This window comes from Gossypium raimondii, chromosome 11 (genome assembly GCF_025698545.1).
Source record: "Gossypium raimondii isolate GPD5lz chromosome 11, ASM2569854v1, whole genome shotgun sequence".
In the NCBI taxonomy this organism is placed as follows: Eukaryota; Viridiplantae; Streptophyta; class Magnoliopsida; order Malvales; family Malvaceae; genus Gossypium; species Gossypium raimondii.
The window spans coordinates 60,224,478-60,241,948 of record NC_068575.1 but is presented as its reverse complement, the minus strand read 5'-3'; the positions used below and the strand labels follow the sequence as shown (position 1 = coordinate 60,241,948).

The 17,471-nt window shown below is 34.2% G+C and overlaps 4 protein-coding genes, 1 long non-coding RNA gene and 1 other non-coding gene across 7 annotated transcripts; 3 read left to right on the top strand and 3 right to left on the bottom strand.

Moving 5' to 3' along the window:
• Positions 1-1,551: 1,551 nt before the first annotated feature.
• LOC105802103 (uncharacterized) lies at positions 1,552-6,031 on the bottom strand. Its single transcript, XM_012633557.2, has 6 exons — positions 5,842-6,031; positions 4,328-4,373; positions 3,251-3,371; positions 2,714-2,769; positions 1,914-2,017; positions 1,552-1,796 (listed from the first exon to the last, which is right to left on the bottom strand). Exons 1-6 carry the CDS (start codon positions 5,959-5,961, stop codon positions 1,740-1,742), a joined length of 504 nt encoding a protein of 167 aa, XP_012489011.1. The 5' UTR covers positions 5,962-6,031; the 3' UTR covers positions 1,552-1,739.
• A 3,301-nt stretch (positions 6,032-9,332) lies between these two features.
• LOC105802105 (SNF1-related protein kinase regulatory subunit gamma-1) lies at positions 9,333-12,021 on the top strand. 2 transcript variants are annotated; one of them, XM_012633559.2, is made up of 7 exons: positions 9,333-9,488; positions 9,634-9,834; positions 10,037-10,209; positions 10,429-10,605; positions 10,703-10,978; positions 11,271-11,434; positions 11,518-12,021. In XM_012633559.2, exons 2-7 carry the CDS (start codon positions 9,645-9,647, stop codon positions 11,813-11,815), a joined length of 1,278 nt encoding a protein of 425 aa, XP_012489013.1. In that variant the 5' UTR covers positions 9,333-9,488; positions 9,634-9,644; the 3' UTR covers positions 11,816-12,021. The 2 variants fall into 2 exon arrangements, with proteins under 2 accessions (XP_012489013.1, XP_012489014.1); XM_012633560.2 differs by lacking the exon at positions 9,333-9,488 and having other exon boundaries at positions 9,526-9,834.
• Positions 12,022-12,113: 92 nt separating this feature from the next.
• LOC105802106 (glucuronoxylan 4-O-methyltransferase 1-like) lies at positions 12,114-13,842 on the bottom strand. The gene is made up of 2 exons (XM_012633561.2): positions 13,745-13,842; positions 12,114-13,302 (listed from the first exon to the last, which is right to left on the bottom strand). The coding sequence occupies exon 2, from the start codon at positions 13,253-13,255 to the stop codon at positions 12,269-12,271; it is 987 nt and encodes a 328-aa protein (XP_012489015.1). The 5' UTR covers positions 13,256-13,302; positions 13,745-13,842; the 3' UTR covers positions 12,114-12,268.
• LOC105802108 (thylakoid lumenal 17.9 kDa protein, chloroplastic) lies at positions 13,572-14,771 on the bottom strand. The gene is made up of 4 exons (XM_012633562.2): positions 14,430-14,771; positions 14,180-14,294; positions 14,027-14,096; positions 13,572-13,934 (listed from the first exon to the last, which is right to left on the bottom strand). The coding sequence occupies exons 1-4, from the start codon at positions 14,714-14,716 to the stop codon at positions 13,714-13,716; spliced, it is 693 nt and encodes a 230-aa protein (XP_012489016.1). The 5' UTR covers positions 14,717-14,771; the 3' UTR covers positions 13,572-13,713.
• Positions 14,772-15,769: 998 nt separating this feature from the next.
• On the top strand, positions 15,770-15,851 carry TRNAS-UGA (transfer RNA serine (anticodon UGA)). Its single transcript has one exon. It is a non-coding gene; the product is annotated as a tRNA-Ser (tRNA).
• Positions 15,852-15,917: 66 nt separating this feature from the next.
• LOC105802110 (uncharacterized) lies at positions 15,918-17,456 on the top strand. The gene is made up of 2 exons (XR_001136106.2): positions 15,918-16,199; positions 16,320-17,456. It is a non-coding gene; the product is annotated as an uncharacterized LOC105802110 (long non-coding RNA).
• The last annotated feature ends 15 nt before the right edge of the window (positions 17,457-17,471 follow it).

Here is a 17,471-nt window from a genome sequence, read left to right as displayed (position 1 = left end):
AGAAGAGATAATCAGTAGCCGAAAATATTAGTGCAGGTGTACTTCATTTTATAAAAGAATTGAAATGTGGGTAATTACGAGTACCTAAAACGAACTGCATGGGATGGGATCTGATTCTGAAATTGAAAGAAGCGGCGTTGTAATTTTGCAGCCGAAATAATAATAGTGGAATTAGGCGGATAAACGATTTGATGATGTTGATGTGACCTTGCACCGTCCACTTACTCATTTAGGCCATTCCTCCTATCATAGTCAGATCAACCTAACTTCAAACCTTCGTATCAATGGGGTATAGACAAACTTTGCAAGTTGCCACTTTTTGACACCTCAACGCTCTCGCTCCTACTTTAAAACTCTTTATTTTCAAGTGGTTTAATTAAGGATAGATAATTTATATAGTTAAATACATGTTTAAAAGTAATATGAAAATTTTGAAAGAGTTTCAATAAAATTTATACATATTCGAATAAAATACCACGAATGAAGAATTAGAGCGAATTCAAATAAAATTTAAATATGATATATATGATGAAACTGAAGACTCATGTCATACTCACATGCAATGAGACTCGAATTTAAAATTAAAAAATTTGGAACCTTCCCCTTAAACAACAATGCTATAGCCTCATTCTTGTATTTATGTACTTATACTACATTTAAAAAGCTTATTGAGTTGGTCTTACTCTTCAACCGAGTCTCAACTTAACTAAGTAATTATCAAAAACTATTCCTTTTATAATACAATAAATATTATTACGGAAATATTTTTGTCATTTCAAATAATATGAAATCTAAGAAATGCATGTGATTCAAACCCAAAATACTATAATTTCAATGTCTTTATTATTTCAACTAATGCTTTATTTGATCATTAAATCAAATTTTTATATATTTATTTTTTTATAATTTTTCACTCATTATTACGAGTGTACCATAATCTAATATATAATTAAATCACTTTGATTTTCAAGTCACTGAAAACAATTTAACCGGATAATAATTAGCAAAAGTAAATAAAAATTTGAAAATTTAAACTCCTTTCAAAAATATTATTCCAAGTTAACACCCTCTAGATTTATATTAAATTTTGTATCCTTTAATTGAATACATATTTTTATTTAAAATTTGTTACAACTTTATATATTTATAATTTCAAAATTCCACCCACCTGATTGATACCTAAAAATCTCACCAATTTGACCTTTTTATTCCGTTTATTAAAAATGCAACATTATTTGGGCCTAAGGAAAAAGATTTCACGTTTATGTAGATTCATTTGGCTAATAAACTCCATTTGGTAGGCTCGGTTTGTCAGGATTTGTACAGGAAATCCATTTGGCGGGGATCAGTTTGATTGGGTTAATTATGACATGTTACATGTCAACTCAAAATTATCAAATGTTAAATTAATAACATCCCAATAATTTTTCTTTAATTAATTTACATTAATTAAAAGATTAATAATAAAAATCATATTATCTTTTAAGGGAAGATGGCAACTAAATAAAAAAACAATAGCAAAACTAAAAAGAAAAAAAAAAGACTTGCAAGTGATAACACAAATACTAACCCCAAAACGCAAAGGTTCTAGAATTTCTCTTACTCATTATTTTCAGGAAACACTAAGTTTTAAGTAATTCTTCCATTTTGGTGTCACTTCCCTAAGTTACGCAAAAGACAACATGATCGCCTACTTCTCTTTTACCTCTGCCAACGTATACATTGATAGAGCTGCGGCGTCACTCTGACTTCTGCGATGAACCATTTACACATTTCAAGCGAGCAATCAGTTCATCCTGCACAGCAGTTGTGTACAACGGATCATTAAATGCGTCCCGAATATAATACTAATTAGCTAAACATTTAAGGGAGACTAAAGATGGCATCCAAGAAAGCTTTACTAGAGAACATGCCTTCTTTCCCTTGGAAGAAAGTCCTCTTTCCTTTAGAAGGGCACGAAGCCTATCTACTGTTAAACTATGGTAGTCCTTCTCAGCTGCACGACTGCTTGATCCCTCTGCAAGTTTCCAAGTCATTAGCGGAATTCAAGATGATTACTCTCTGAATAATAAAACCATGAATAAAGATTTGAGACAATTTTAACAAGAAAAATCATACATACTCATGCTGAATAACGTGGTTTGATGAAAAAGGAATGGCTTCATTCACATTGCATACTGATTTACTAACAAAAACGTGGAAACCTCACTAGAAATCAATCAGATAAAAAGATATTTTAAATCTACAAAGCTAACCAGCAATGGTAATCCAGCATTCGTGCTTTGCTACTTTTCCCAAGTGAAGAAACGTCTCAGTATCATAAGTTTGTATAGATAAGCAACACGAAAAAGCAAAAGAATCTTGACTTCCAAACTGTGATCAACCAACATAGTGAGATGATAAAAGTTTTGAATCAAGTAAAGAGCATAAAGGACCGACAGATGGGCCAAGCCAGACATAAAATACAGAATCTAGTCACTTCTAAAATACTGCATCAATATTAATTACCATTCCATGCAACAACTGTTATTCAAGGTTGAGACTGCATTGAAAAATAAAATCGTTGAATATGTAAAACAAAATACCAACTATGAACACCGGCAGTGACATTATAGTTTCTTGACAATATTGACCCATATACTGAACCATGCACATGAATACACACATAAGTACCATTACAAAACATTTATTAACTGACCAGGTTGAGAACTACCTTGTGTATTGGCTTTCTTTGCTGAAGCCCTGCTATCCATGACTCTTTCAGCAGCCCTGCAGGAAAAAGAACGGCAGGCATCAAACAATCTACCCTAGTCATCGAGCATCATTGAATGCAATATGATGCAAGTGCAATAAAAGCACATCATGCAATCCATGTGATCCGCTACAACAGCAGGCTGAACAAAGTTACAAAAAGATGGTTACATCTTGATGTTACACATGACTAAATGAGGGTTAACAGTGAATCTAAGACAATTAACATACACACACAAGCCGGTTGAATCTTAGCTCGATTGACATCGCATTGTTGCCAGTGTAGGAGGACATGAATTCGAGTGCATTTAAGCACATTATCCTCCTATTTAAGGGTTGGGGAGAGGCTATGGGTAGTTCTAGGCATTGTATCAAAAAAAGCAAATATGATAAGAACCTATAATGAAATTAATGTTAGAAAAAGAAGAAGATGTACACACACAATAAATAGTAACAAGACATCTAAACATCATTCACCCAAGAAAGAAGAAATCATTACCTCTTTCTAGGACCCTCAGCTGCAGTTTTCACATCCTTTGAACTGGAATCACCATTCTTGTCATTAAGCATGAGCGATCTAATAAGTATGTTCTGTTGGTTTGTCTTTATGTGCTGGCTCTCTGGACATACAAGAGAAAGAAAATTATCTAGCTTGTCAATAAGAACAAATCTCACAACTATTTCTTGTACTAGTGCAGCTCTTCTTGGGAATGAACAAGATAACCAACAGAAAAATGTGCATACTAATATTATAAACACGACGATTATAGCATGGTTTCAGATGTTTGCTCTACTTCCTTACATTTATCAAGTATAAAACATGAATTGGTAACAGATAAATAAAAATAGAAACAAAATAGCAATTTAACTACCACTCAACACTGATCATATGTCCATATAATTAATAGATACTCGAGTAAGTTGAAGTTCAGAATAAAGATTTAGGGCGTCAAAATCATATTCTTAAGATACATTATATATCTTGTACATGCTTCAAATTAGGAAAATTTTAGGCTCCCAAACTGTTGCAATGAGTTCTATAGCTTAAATTTTGCAGTGAATTTTTAAATCACTTTCCTGTTAATTATTTTCACAAAATAGGTGAGCTTCAAGAATACATGTTGATTATAACTTAATTCAGTAAAACAAGAGTAACCCATTAAAAAATGGCAGAAACGACGGCAGTATAGGTAAGCTGGCACAAAAGTTCAATTAATAGTATGCCTTACAAATTGTTTTTTCACTAACAATATCTGATTAAGCCTATCTTACAGAAACTAGAATGCACGTTGGCAGAAGGCTGCCTAGAGGTTCCCCAAAAGCAGGTGTTGCACACATAAATTTTTAAGACCTTTAGTGAATCAAAAGTCCCAATTTTAGGGGCAATTTTAATTAGATATATATACACTTAAGACCCTGAACATTAAGATGGAAGTAAAGCATTAACAACAGTAAGTAATGATTCTCAAGTCGAACAAGAAGACATTAATGAAACGGTCATGCATAAGTTTAAAATAAATAAAATTTATTTTCAAAAGTATTGGAAGTCCCTAATAAGTTTTAAGTCTACAGCCACCTGGTGGAGAAGTGTTGTGCTCGCAAATATACACTCGCATCCCCCCCTGCAGAATTTTGCAATATAAGCGACATTTTTGTACAAAATGACATGCTCTTCATGCATTGACAGGGTTAAAAAATTATCAGTTCAAAATAATAATAATAAAAGCAGAAAAAAGAATTATGCCGAGAAATAAAACAATCAAATGAAAAAGACTATAGTAGTTAAAAAGATCCAAAAATGCATTACACATCAAAGAAGCTTATAAGCAGCAATATAGGTGACTGCAATAATTTGGCTAGACAACCCAACCAGTTTCCCTCTAACTAAGTTGATTCATTCTTTAACCAAATGAGAAACTCTTCTTAGCTTGTTTCCTGATAAGAAAAGTGCAGTATATGAATGTAATTGAATAACAGATTGTACTTTCTTTTTTTCAGGGAGACTCCTTGAAAGAAATAGCATGGAATAATTAGAAAGTTACCAGAAAGGGAGCTGCTGAATAGGCTGGCTCATAAATCAGATGCTTGCTTAAATATGCAAACAAAAGCAGGTAGAAAGAAACAGGCCAAATGGGTACAAACTTCCAGCATCCTGGCCATGTGAAACAAATTGGTATAATGATATAGACAGATTACAGAAGGCTATTATTTGAGAAGTGACTTGGCCCCATTGAAATATAGACACAAGGGGAAACTGCTCTAGTTTGAAGAGTAGCAAAGGCAAAACAAAGACCATAACATGTCCACAATCCTAGAACCATTGAAGAAAAATCCCATGGTGAAACCGGCTATCTCCTATACCTTCATTACTTAACACATGCCATGAACAATTTAAGTGAAGGAATAAAGATTATGCTATATAAAATGCACATATGCAAATGGAAACATGCTTACAAGGGAATGCTAAGCAGGTAACATAACGTTAGGTTTGGTCAGTAAATTCAAGAGTTTGGTAGCCTAAAAATACTGGAAATTATTCCAATATGAAAATAAGGCCCCTAAAATATTTACTAAGGACAGCCCAAAATGGTTAATCCCAAATAGATCAGACTTTAATGACATCTCTATAAACAAACCCTGGTTCTGTATCAAAACCGTGTGTTTTACTAATAAAGCATCTTCATTAACTCAAATAACAGTTTTCTCTCTACTTTCCAAGTCAATTTTCTCACTGTAAAACCCTAGTAAACCATTCATCAGATAAAAACATACACACATTTTGTAGCGGATGTATTCTAAAAGAAACACATTAATTAGATATCCTAAAACCTCGAATTTGAACCCTAAAATGTTTTTTTTTCTTTTTCATTGTTGCTAAAATTAAACGATCCAAAGTGAATCATAACTATTTCCTTCACTCCGGATTCAGTAAAACGACTTTACTTCAACAAACAGTTCTACACTTCTTTGACTTGTCACAATTTTGCGCGACGAAGCACAGAAAACAACATATAATGGCGCGAACAAAGATTAAAATTAAACAGAATGACGTGAAATTAATTAAAGAAAAAAGAGAACAAAAAATGCCACCAGATTGGAGGAGACGACGGTGGAGGAGAGGTGGCCGCGAGACGGAAGGTTGAAGAGGAACTTGGAAGCGCCAGAAGACTTTTGATCATCATCAAATAGCTGGGAAGAGGAGCCCTCCATTGGCCTTTACAAAACCCTCACCCCTATTCCTTTTTTTTTTTTTTTTTCTTTTCGAGTGATAAAAGGGAAATTAAAAATAAAATAAAACGGGGAAGAAATAAGTAGAAGAAGAAGGAATATGAAAAGTCGGAAAAGCCCAGCCACTACTTTCTTTTCCCGCTAAATATCGGGAATTTTCCCACTAATAATGTGATTTGTGTACGAGGAGTTTTAGTTTAAAGGATAAACTCTATAGATAGTGATTAAATTATTAGTAAATTTATGTTTTAGTAATTTAATTTTAAAAAATTATAAATTGTCAAAATTTTTATTTAAATTATTAGGTTATTAAAATTGTTGTTGTATGACTTTATTTATTTACACCGCCTTTATCAATCGAAAACTCTCTATCTCATTCTCTTCTACTGTTAAGTTTTTCTTATAAAACAACTTTTAATATCATGAATCTACAAATCAAAATCTAAACAGTTTTCTTTTTTGATCTTCAACATTGATTGTTACATCAACTTGGATCTAAGGCACATTTTTTTACTATTAGATGAGTATTGATTTATCATATCGATCGTTGAGTTGTCATTTAAAGCTTTCTAGCTGGGCATTTAAAAAAAAAAACTTAACAGCCTAGTGGTTTAAGTAAAAAAATTTTAAATTATTCAGTGACTTAAATAAAATTTTTTGAATAGTTCAATGATGAATGTGTAACTTTTAAAATTAAATTACTAAAACGTAAACGTATTAATAATTTAGTGACATTAAATATATTTTACTCTAGTCTAAATTTTGTTCTAGGTTTAAGTCTTATTGTATGTGAATTTCATTTTATATATTTTAATTATTAATTTGTATGTTTGTAGTTTGTAATGATTTAATTTTAATTATACAAAACTGTAATACGTATAATTGATTATGATACGTAATTGTATTTTTTTAACTCATAACTTCTTTGAATTTAGCTAAATTTTTTAATTCAATTTGATCTTCTCGAGTTAAAATCAATTAGTTTAAGTTATTGTGTAAGTCGAAATTTGTTTGTTTTGGCTATTTTAAGTAAGCTAATCTTTCACACACCTTTATGTTTAATTTATGTCACTCATTTTTTTAACACAATGTTTAAAACTATTCATAGCCTCTTCCAACTTATAAATAGGAGAATAATGCACTTCAGTGTACTCGAATCCACGTCCTCCTACATTGGCAACAATATCCATGACAATCGAACTAAAACTCAATCAACATGCTCCTCGTATTTTTAGTATAATATATATGCTTTTAATTAGTATTAAAAATCTCAATTTAGAGTCAAATTCCAACTTCATCATGAATAATTATGTATAAATCAGCGCTAATAGAAAATAGCCGTGGGCCCCCAAAAAACATGAGAAGTCATCATTAAACCCTTTAAGCTTTCAGAAAATTTTAATCGAGCCTTAAATTTTGGAAATTTTCATTAAGATTCCAAACTTTTTGGAGATTCTTATTAAGCCCTTTAAAGATTTTAAAATTTTTAATTAGGCCTTCAAAATTTTAAGAATCCTCACAAAACCCTTAGAAGTTCTAAAATTTCTAATAAAACTTAAAAAAGTTGAAAATTATAATTAAACTCTCAAACTTAGTGTTTAGATCCCCTTTGTTTAAAGTTGATCACAACAATTGGGATTATTTTTGTTTGGTCATTTCGTACCATTTTGATTTATGTTCAATTTATTAATTTTAAAGTCGAATAAATATAATTTGAATCATAAGAAGTACTTTAGTAGGAAAGGAGGATGGAGTTTGACCTCTACCTTATATTATTTGTTACCCATTAAATACTGATGAGTAATTTTGTCTTGTATCTCATCAACAGGAGCATTCAGGTATTTATATTATCACAATTCGCAACTTGATCCCACTATTTTGTCTTGATTCCATTGTTTCTAAAACTAACATTCTGTGCAAACTACAGGCCTACTGGGCACATGTTTTACCCTGGGCCGCTTGCAGTGTACACAGTCCTCTCTATTCCTAGGACTGACATTTTGAGCGGGCTTTAAGCCTGCTACATGTGTTTCACTTTGGGTTGCCTACAAATCACATAATCTCCCTTCTACGAGCACTTTGGGACTTCATTGAGCACTTTGGGTATATGCGGACTGGGACCACAATCCTCACTTGATCCGTGTGAGCTAGATCAGCGAACTCCCCTACTGTTCGCTTGTGGTACTCCTTTGCTATCCTCTCGTGGTTCGCCTCACACTCAATCATTTGGTAGGACCTATTCAGGTCACAGGTAGCTGACTTGAATCTTATCTAAGACTCAATTTGATAACCACTGATGTATAACAGATCTCATATGTTCATCAACTATATATTTCTCGTACCATCCCTACAATCTTTAAAACCTCACAAAATATCTCACAAAAAAAACAATAAATTAATATATGTCTCATAACAAATTCTAAAAAGTTTAGAAATTAACTGTTTAGGTTAATTTCTTATTTAACCCCTGTACTTTTCATGTACTTGAAGAAAAAAAGTATGTCAATTTGGTACATCCATTTTCTGTTGTACACGCTTTAACCATAAGATACTAACCTCTAATAATTTTCATTTGATAAAAGAATCATTCGAGATGTCATGGACCGGACTGAATCTGGCCCATAAACGACTAAATTAAAGTATCAAAGAGTTTAAGCTAGTCTACTTACAATAAAGTAGCATCACATGGTGTTATATAATGCCATGTTAGGAATGGATATACATGATACAAAACTAGGAATAATTGAGCAAAGATCCAATAAAATCTACTAATTCGTGGATATATTAAATTTTCATTCCACATTTAAGGTTGTAAATGAAGAGCATTCAATAAATACAAATATTTATATAAACTTATATCTTAACAAGTACATCGAGAATAAAAATATCATAAAAATTTTATACTAGAAATATTTTTTCTCTTTTATTTAAAAATAAATAAATTATTATACACTTGATTAAAGGTTAAGTTTAAAATTTAATTCTTTTATACTCTTAAAATGAATATGATTAATAGAATAATTTGACAATGACACGAAATATGCTATATATATTATATTAATATATAAAAATTAATTTACTTTTTAATTTAAAATTACTAATTTATTTATTTATTTTAAAATAAAAATAAAAATGCAATCATTGAGACAACTCCATAATAATTTTAGATAAGAGTCAGAGTCGCCATCAAAAATATGTCAGCAAATTCAGGTATCCTTATCAGCAAAACCAGGTGTCGTCAAAACCCGAGTGCGCAAGCTACTCCTGGGCTCACACTAGAGTGGCCGCCATTAAAAACCGGATGGATAAGACCGCCTATTCCGGTTTCTTCCTTACAATAAAACCAACAATACAAAAGTGAAGTTTGTCTTGACCAGACAACATTATCAGTTTATCACCTCTCAATTACACCACATCACTCACCGTCCACGTGCCCCGACAACTTTGTCAAAAACCCAAGTTAACGGTCTGATCAAATCATTGTTCCATCCATTACACAGTACTTAAAAGTAAACCCTGTTTGTTTTGTCTTCAGTTATTTATGTCCAATTGTTGAATGATTCAAGTTATCAGCTTTCTGAACTTTTAGTTACATATAGAGACAAGGGTCGCAAAGAGAGAAAGACAGTGAAGTTTCTTTTTGTGTTTTTTCAGTATCGTTGAAGATGGCGAGTTTGCAATTGAGACGAGAGAGTAGCATGGACCAGCAGGAGAGTCCGAGGAGTCCAGAGGCAAAGCTTGGGATGAAGGTGGAGGATCTATGGGGTGTTCAAGAACCAAAGCTTAGTCCTAATGAAAAGCTCAACGCTTGCTTTGAGAGCATTCCTGTCTCTGCTTTCCCTCTTGCTCCTCAAGGTCTGTTTTGGTTGTCTCGATGCCTTTGATCATGCAATTTTCGTTTTGGATTATTTTGTCTGCTTCGGTTGGCTGCCAGATTTTGTTAATTTCCCCCCTATTTTGCGGTGTGGGGTTGATGAGTATATGTTATGGTATTAACTTTGTAATGTTTAAGGTTGATCTTAGTTTTGGTTAAGACGAAGTGAGATTCTGTTTGCAGGGATTGAGATAAAATCGGATGCTAGTTTAGCAGAGGCTGTTCAAATACTGGCTCAAAACAAGATTCTTAGCGCACCAGTTGTTGATGTTAATGCCCCTGACGATGCAACATGGATTGACAGATACATTGGCATTGTAGAGTTCGCTGGAATTGCTATATGGATTTTGCAACAGGTCGAAAAATCAAACCCAATATATATGATCTGTTTGTTTTTTTCTGGCCAAGAGGATAATTGCTAATGGACATCTTTTGTTTTTTTCTGGCCAAGAGGATAATTGCTAATGGACATCTTTTGTTGTTAGGTTGCAGTAGTTTATGTTAATCAAACTTTGGTGTGAGTGTAGATTAAGGGTATGCGTTTGACATGAGTAAAAATTTCCACCATTTTTCAGTCAGAACCACCTTCACCTAGAAGCCCTTCATCTCCCAGTGGAACTTATTTCGCGGTATCTATTAATGGAATGACCTCTGCTGTGGGACTCGGGACTTTAGGCCCCGAAGATGCTTCGATTACTTCGGGAGACTTTTTTGAGGCTCTAACGTCCTCCAAGTTTTACAAGAACACTAAGGTGGTATTTCTAAATCTCTATTATAGAACAGCTTCCTACATCTTGAATTCTCTCTTTCTTAGACGTACCGATGTTGTTAACTGGTGATAGCATACAGGTTCGCGATATCTCGGGGACGTTCCGATGGGCACCATTCCTTGCTTTGCAAAAATCGAACTCATTTTTGACTATGTTGTTACTGCTTTCTAAATATAAAATGAAGAGTGTTCCAGTAGTTGATCTCGGTGATGGAAAGATCAATAACATCATCACGCAGTCAGCTGTCATTCACATGTTAGCTGAATGCACCGGGTTTCACTGGTTTGAAAGCTGGGGAACTAAGAAACTTTTGGAGATCGGTCTTCCCACAATGTCACCTAAGGAAATTATCAAAGTGAGTAGCTGTTATCTGTTTAAGTTTTTCGTTTTCATCGATTCGAGGCTTTTCATTTCCATTGCCATGACTCTTACGATGCTTTATCAAATGTCTTAATGAAATTGCACACCTTATACATTGCAAATTAAGGCTCATAATTATGTTGCTCAAACTTGAGTGTGAGTGCCGAATCTGGGCTTTGTCCGGTAGCAATTGCCTTGCATTTCTAGCAATCTTCCCCATAGCTTGCCTTCAACTAAACCTACTCTTTAGCAAGCGATATGTTAGTGAATCCCTCTTTGTATATCAGGTACACGAGGATCAACCGGTTCTTCAAGCATTTAAGTTAATGAGGAAAAATAGAATCGGAGGCGTACCGGTAGTTGAAAGTGGAGGAAAAAAAGCTATCGGTAACATAAGTCTTAGAGATGTACAGTTCCTTCTAACCGCACCAGAGATCTACCGCGATTACAGGTTTGTGATGATTGATTTGAAAGCTTCAATTTCATATCAGATATATATTTTGTGTTCTGAATTAAGTCCTCTTGATTGCATAGATCTATCACGGCGAAGAACTTCTTGATAGCAGTTAAAAACTACTTGGAGAAACACGACAAGAGATCGCCGATGTTGAGCGGCACGGTTACTTGCAAGAGAGATAAAACCATCAAGGAATTGATCCAGACGCTTGACTCAGAAAAGATCCATCGTATGTACGTAGTGGACGATGACGGGAATTTGGAAGGAGTAATAACACTTAGAGACATCATATCGAGGTTAGTACACGAACCGCACGGGTACTTTGGTGATTTCTTCGACGGTGTGTTGCCTTTACCGGAGAACTGTCGGGTTTAAAAGTAATCAAAAACACTAGATGCCTTCCATTTTTCTTTGTGGTTCTGCTTTTCGGATTTCTGATGTTGAGACTAATCGGAGATGCAGATTGTAACACAGGCGAGAAAGCCCGTTTACTTAATTAGGCTTGACAGGTTCCCATTTCTGTAAATTTTTGGTGTATCAATGAAACTCAAAAGCTTGAACTTTCTGTGTTGCAATCTTAATACGTGCCCATCTAATTTTCTTCTTGAAAAGAAATTGTAAAGCAAAAAACAAGTAAAAAAGAAGAAGATTATATTTGGTAAAATTGCAGGTATAGGTCTTAATTCCACCTGAATTTAATTTAAGTGTTGAATATGAGTTTGAATGAACCAAAACATTTCAGTAACCCGAGATTAGATCCTGTTTTCTAACAAAGAAGACATCTCAAACCTGGTTTCTAACATCAAACAGACAATAAAAAACATATCATTAGATGGATCCGCCATTAACAACTGTCTCAGAAGAGCAAAAGCTTGTAGAATTCGATTGATGGACAGGTATTCTAAAAACCCAGAGTTTCCCTCTAGCAGAGACCAAGTTTTGTTCGCAGAAGAATTCCCAAGAAAACCATTTTTCAATCGTCCGATGAACATCGTGAACTACAACGTCAGTCGTTGTCTTCTTCCCAATCCCATCAGTTCTTGCCAACATGCCGGCAGTGTAGATAGTCGGCATCCTCCCTGGTGCTTCTGGCGTGTCCCCGATCGGCCCGTCCACCACCACGACATCCCATTTAAGCTTATAAACGTCTTCTGGTAAGTTTCTCAATGCCAATTTGCAACTCGATTGATTCAACAGATTTATGGTGGGAGAACAAGCAGGATTTTTCCTTGCATGTTTGAGCAAATTGTATGCTTTTTTAGCTGCTATCTGATACTTGACGTTATAAATTCGAGTTCCATTAAAATCAGCTTTGATTTCACTTATCTTCAAAGGATCATCCTCGAGAAAAACAGTGATTCCTCCTGCGTTTATTGATGAAAGATTGTAATACTGTGATTGAAGACCAAAAACAAGGAGATTACAAGGCGCTTTACGTGTAACAAGTTTCGAAAGAACCATGAATTCCTTTGGGGTGAGAAGGGTTGCATTGGCAGCGGTGGCAGCAGGGGTGGGTTCATGTCGGCCACCGGACTCGGAATCCACCACTGGAGTTGCATTTGATAGAAAATTACTGCATTCCGATGAACACTCCGGAGATGAAGAATGTGAAGCAATCATTGCTATTTTAAGAAGTCTGAGAATTGAAAGACATGAAAGGACGAGAACAAGCAAAGGCAGTAGTTTTTTCCCATGGAATTTCATCCTTCTAGCTGTTCCGCCATGTTTGGGGCTTGAACCAGAGCCTCCGCCATTACAGAACAGAACCGAAGGGCCAATCTGAAAGGCACCGCCATGAGAGACTTGTGGAAGCATTTTCTTCTTTTTTTCCCAGCACCTTACAGGCGATACTATCACATTTCCTTGCCAGGGGAATTATGGGGTTTTAGAAAAATTCACAATCAAACACTTTTACGTGGGCTACATTGATTTACTGTTATGGAACCAATCATGTTGAGTGAAGAAGAAGAAATGTTCTTTTGCTTTTGTTTCAAGCAGTGTCACCTAATTGCTGCGGTTCAAACGTTGATGTTTTAGCAACTAAAAAGCAATACTCAATCTGTATAAAACAAAGAAAAAAAACCAAGGGTTTGGTGCTCTTTTTAATCATTTTTGAAGAAACAGGCAAAGCTTAGGGAATTTGTTTGATTGGTTCATGATTGTAGTTTTAACTGTTTACAGTTTGTTGCTTCATCACTTTCAATCTAAGAAAAATATTACCACTTTGAAGATAAAGAGAAAAATATTACACATTCAAAAAGCAATGAATATGGCTATTCCATGGAATCAAAACTTGGAACATACCAGCCTAACTGGTCAACGATCTTCTTCAACCTCTCAAGCTGTCCCTTTGAATCACCAATTGCTGTTGTGAAAGGGTAAATATAGGTCACTTTCATGGCCATTGACCTGTAAGTAACAACATCACCTTTCACTAAAAACTCCATTACATCAGGACCAAACCCTCCATCTACCTCAGCTTGTATATATTTCCCTGAATTTGTTTCAGTTTCATATCATATCAGTCTAAACCCTAAACGAAGATACGAACAGCAACCCCCCAAATGCCAATTTATGTCTACTTACCATTTGGGGTATCTTCAACAACCTCAATCTTGGCATTCTTCTGAGTTTTTAAAATCGCTTCTTGCAGTTCCTGCAAATGAAGCAATGCTCTCAAAGCCAAACCAAACATGAAATTACTTTCACATTACAAAATCATAATTGTTTTCTCAAAACCTGAACTGCATTCTCTTTAGAAGTCTCAGGAACAACCCATGGAAAGGCAAAAGATGATGACTTTGCATTGGTTGAAACACAACCTGGATTTGTTGAAGGGCAAGGCCTAATTTTCCTGTCATCAATCATCACCATCAAGAAAACAATCAAAACATTAACCAACCACACACACACACACACACACGTACGTACGTACATTAGCTTAATTCAAACCAAATAAACAAAAAAGGGAAGGTTTTTTAAAACAGACCCATCTTCAAGTCCAAGTTGCAAGAACTTGGACTGAGTAAAAGGGGTGGTGGTGAGAGGAGCTTGAGGGGAAGATTGAGAGGTGAGAGATGGAATGGCTAATGAAGGAAGTGGGGAGTTTAAGGTTAAAGTGAGAGCTAAAGAGAGGAATTTAGAGAAAACAATGGGTTTGGGTTTTGGGTTAGGGTTGTTGGGGATTTTAATTTGAGGTTGAGAGATTGATGATTGTTTGGAAGGGGAAGGGAATGGAGGAACAAGATGAAGCTGAGCAATTAGAGTATTTGTCATGGCTTAAGCCCCCACCTTTTTTTTTTTTTTGGTTATCCTTTGTTCTCTCCCTCGCTCACATATTCAAGCTTCAGTCTTTGGCTCTCCTTCTCTCATTACACCATATCAAAACGCACCGTTTTAACTTCTTTCAATGTTTCATTTAAAGGGAAATAAATAAAAAAATATATGGGAGTTTAAAATTTTCACCGGAGTCAATCAGTTTTAAATCAGTTGTTATCCATAATTATCGATAGAGTTGAATAATAGTAGATTATATAAAAAAATACTAACCAATTAATCAAAGTAGATATAAATAATATTTGATGCATTGTTAATTCAATACTGTCTACACTTATATTATATCATATACTTTGCTAATAAAAAACACCTATAAAATTTTTAAACTCTTTTATAGAATTTACTATTTTAACAAATTAATTAAAATTTAAATTCTACATAATTTTAAGAGCTTCATTTTAGTACATTGATAATAGGATAATTTCATTTAAAAACAGAGATTATCACATATATGCCTTAATAAATTCAGATTATCACACAAGGTGTAGTTAAGGGGTTGGTAAGGCCTAAGCCCTTCTAAAATGAAAAATTATTTATTTTGAGTTTTTTAAATTTTAAAATAATAAAGATAAAATTACACTTTAATCCTTCCTAAAATGATAAAATTTTATTTATTCCTTTAAAATAATTAATATATAGACTATTAAAATTACAATTTAATTTCACCTCGCTTAAAATTTTTTGTCTTCACTCTTATTATCACACTAACCACATTTAAAATTTTTCAATAATTCAACAAACGATATATGAGGTAAGTTCTACACCTCTAATATGGTTCAATGGTAGAAAAAACACATACACATTTTACGTAAAATTTCAATAATCAAAAGAAAAAAAAAACATTTTATGTAAGAATTAGATAAAATTTCTTCTAAAATAATAAATTTATTAAAAATATTAAAAATAAAAAGTTAGATAATGGGCAATATCGAGGTACGTAATTGATTATGAATCGAATTTAAGTTTTATACAGAAAGCACATTTCAGCGCCTTGTCGATATGTCCGAGTGGTTAAGGAGACAGACTTGAAATCTGTTGGGCACTGCCCGCGCAGGTTCGAACCCTGCTGTCGACGTTTTTTTTTTACTACTTTTATTTCATTATTTATTTTTCCTTTTTCCACTTTCTACGTTCAAAAAGAAGTCCTTGTTGAGAAAATTGGAAGAAAATTCCACAGCTCTGCAATCCTGCCTTGTGGTCCACCAATCCTACGACCCTTCTACTACTTACATTAACGGTCCTTCTCTATCCAACAACTCTGTTTTAGGCAATGGTGATTCGACACCCGATGGTAGCCATCACCTGGAAATGAGTGGAACTGGAAGTAGCGGCAATTGTGCTCTCGATGAGGCTCGCTTGAGGTTATAAGAACTCCGTCGCTTCTCTTCGCGCTGTGCTCGCCGCCGTTCCCAATTCTCAAAAGGTACTAAAAAGCCTGATTTCATTATTTAAATTGGTCAATCTCTGCAATTATTAATTAGGAACTATGGGTTTAGTAGAAAATTCCGAATTTGTTCAATTTCCGTTCTTATGAATTTTGAAGGCATTTCAATTAGCTCAAAGAATAAGGAATCTTTTCTGCTCTTTTCTTTTTAATCTCTGCTTCATCTGCTGGAGATTGAGAAATTGGAACAGCTAGCCTCGAATCTCAGAAAGGTATTTTGCAGTGTAGTAATGTTCATAATTTAATAGTCTTCAGGTTTATCCATTTCACACTCCTTCAACAGTAGTGGCAATGCCATCCACTTTTAGATGGGTACTGGATTTGGCTAAGTGCTGGGGGTCAAATTCAGAACCCGGCCTTACATGAATTCACCCCCAGGTTGACCTTGATGAACTATTTGAGCTAAACTTCGGGTTTGGCTGTTTTTACCTGTAAATTTACCTCGTTCAGAAGGCATAGAAATATGGAATGGTATCTTATTTCATGGTAGTGTTAACAATGAGGCTTTTAGCCGATCGTTTTCTTTCCTATGCTGTGTAATTTCGAATCTTAATCCATGAAGGAAACACCTTTTAATGTTCATAGTTTTATAGTCTTCTAGGTTATGCATTTCATATTACTTTGAACAGTAGTGTTAATGTCCATTCCTTAAGTAAGCCAAAGCCTAGGGAGGAAAAAGGGTTTTTGCAAGTACAGAGGATCGAGATTTAGACCAGTTGAGCTGGATGAACTAGTTGGACTAATTATGAAGCCTTTAGCCGATTATTTTCTTTCCCGTTGTGGTTTAATTTTGAACCTTAATCCATGAAGAAAACACCAACTAACATCTGGAAAAAAGGAAGCTAATCTCGTGGTTACGTTTATAGGAGCTTGAAATCGAGAACCAATGTATAAGGTTAATTCGATTCTTTTGGTTGCTGAAAATGGTGCCTTGAGCTAGGAATATAAACCAAGATGCCTGCATACTGTCTTCAAATCATGAATTTTATCGAATTTCATTCATTGACATTGATCTGCACTTTGTAACTTTGGAGGGCTCAAAAATGGTGTTATCAAATGCCAAATATATATATATATATATAATACTCGAATCCTTTTGTAACTTTCTCTTATAACTTGTTGAGTATCAAAAGACTAGTTTGAAGCAAACATTATGTACAAAGAAGTTTGATTCATTGTAATGATTACTTGTTTCAAGCATAGATATGGGAAAATTTTTTATTTGCATTTTTAGCATTATTATGTCTATCT

Bases quoted from the DNA above. Each gene is read 5' to 3' on its own strand.
- LOC105802103 (XM_012633557.2), bottom strand. From the start codon at position 5,961: ATGGAGGGCTCCTCTTCCCAGCTATTTGATGATGATCAAAAGTCTTCT. The intron at 2,770-3,250 runs GTAATGATTTCT...TTTTTCCTGCAG, and splicing joins GCTGAGGGTCCTAGAAAGAG to GGCTGCTGAAAGAGTCATGG. The intron at 2,018-2,713 runs GTAGTTCTCAAC...GGAAACTTGCAG, and splicing joins AAAGAAAGCCAATACACAAG to AGGGATCAAGCAGTCGTGCA.
- LOC105802105 (XM_012633559.2), top strand. From the start codon at position 9,645: ATGGCGAGTTTGCAATTGAGACGAGAGAGTAGCATGGACCAGCAGGAG. The intron at 10,606-10,702 runs GTGGTATTTCTA...GATAGCATACAG, and splicing joins AGTTTTACAAGAACACTAAG to GTTCGCGATATCTCGGGGAC. The intron at 10,979-11,270 runs GTGAGTAGCTGT...TTTGTATATCAG, and splicing joins CACCTAAGGAAATTATCAAA to GTACACGAGGATCAACCGGT.
- LOC105802106 (XM_012633561.2), bottom strand. From the start codon at position 13,255: ATGCTTCCACAAGTCTCTCATGGCGGTGCCTTTCAGATTGGCCCTTCG.
- LOC105802108 (XM_012633562.2), bottom strand. From the start codon at position 14,716: ATGACAAATACTCTAATTGCTCAGCTTCATCTTGTTCCTCCATTCCCT. The intron at 14,097-14,179 runs GTTTTGAGAAAA...CTTCATTTGCAG, and splicing joins CTAAAGAGAATGCAGTTCAG to GAACTGCAAGAAGCGATTTT. The intron at 13,935-14,026 runs GTAAGTAGACAT...AAACAAATTCAG, and splicing joins TGTTGAAGATACCCCAAATG to GGAAATATATACAAGCTGAG.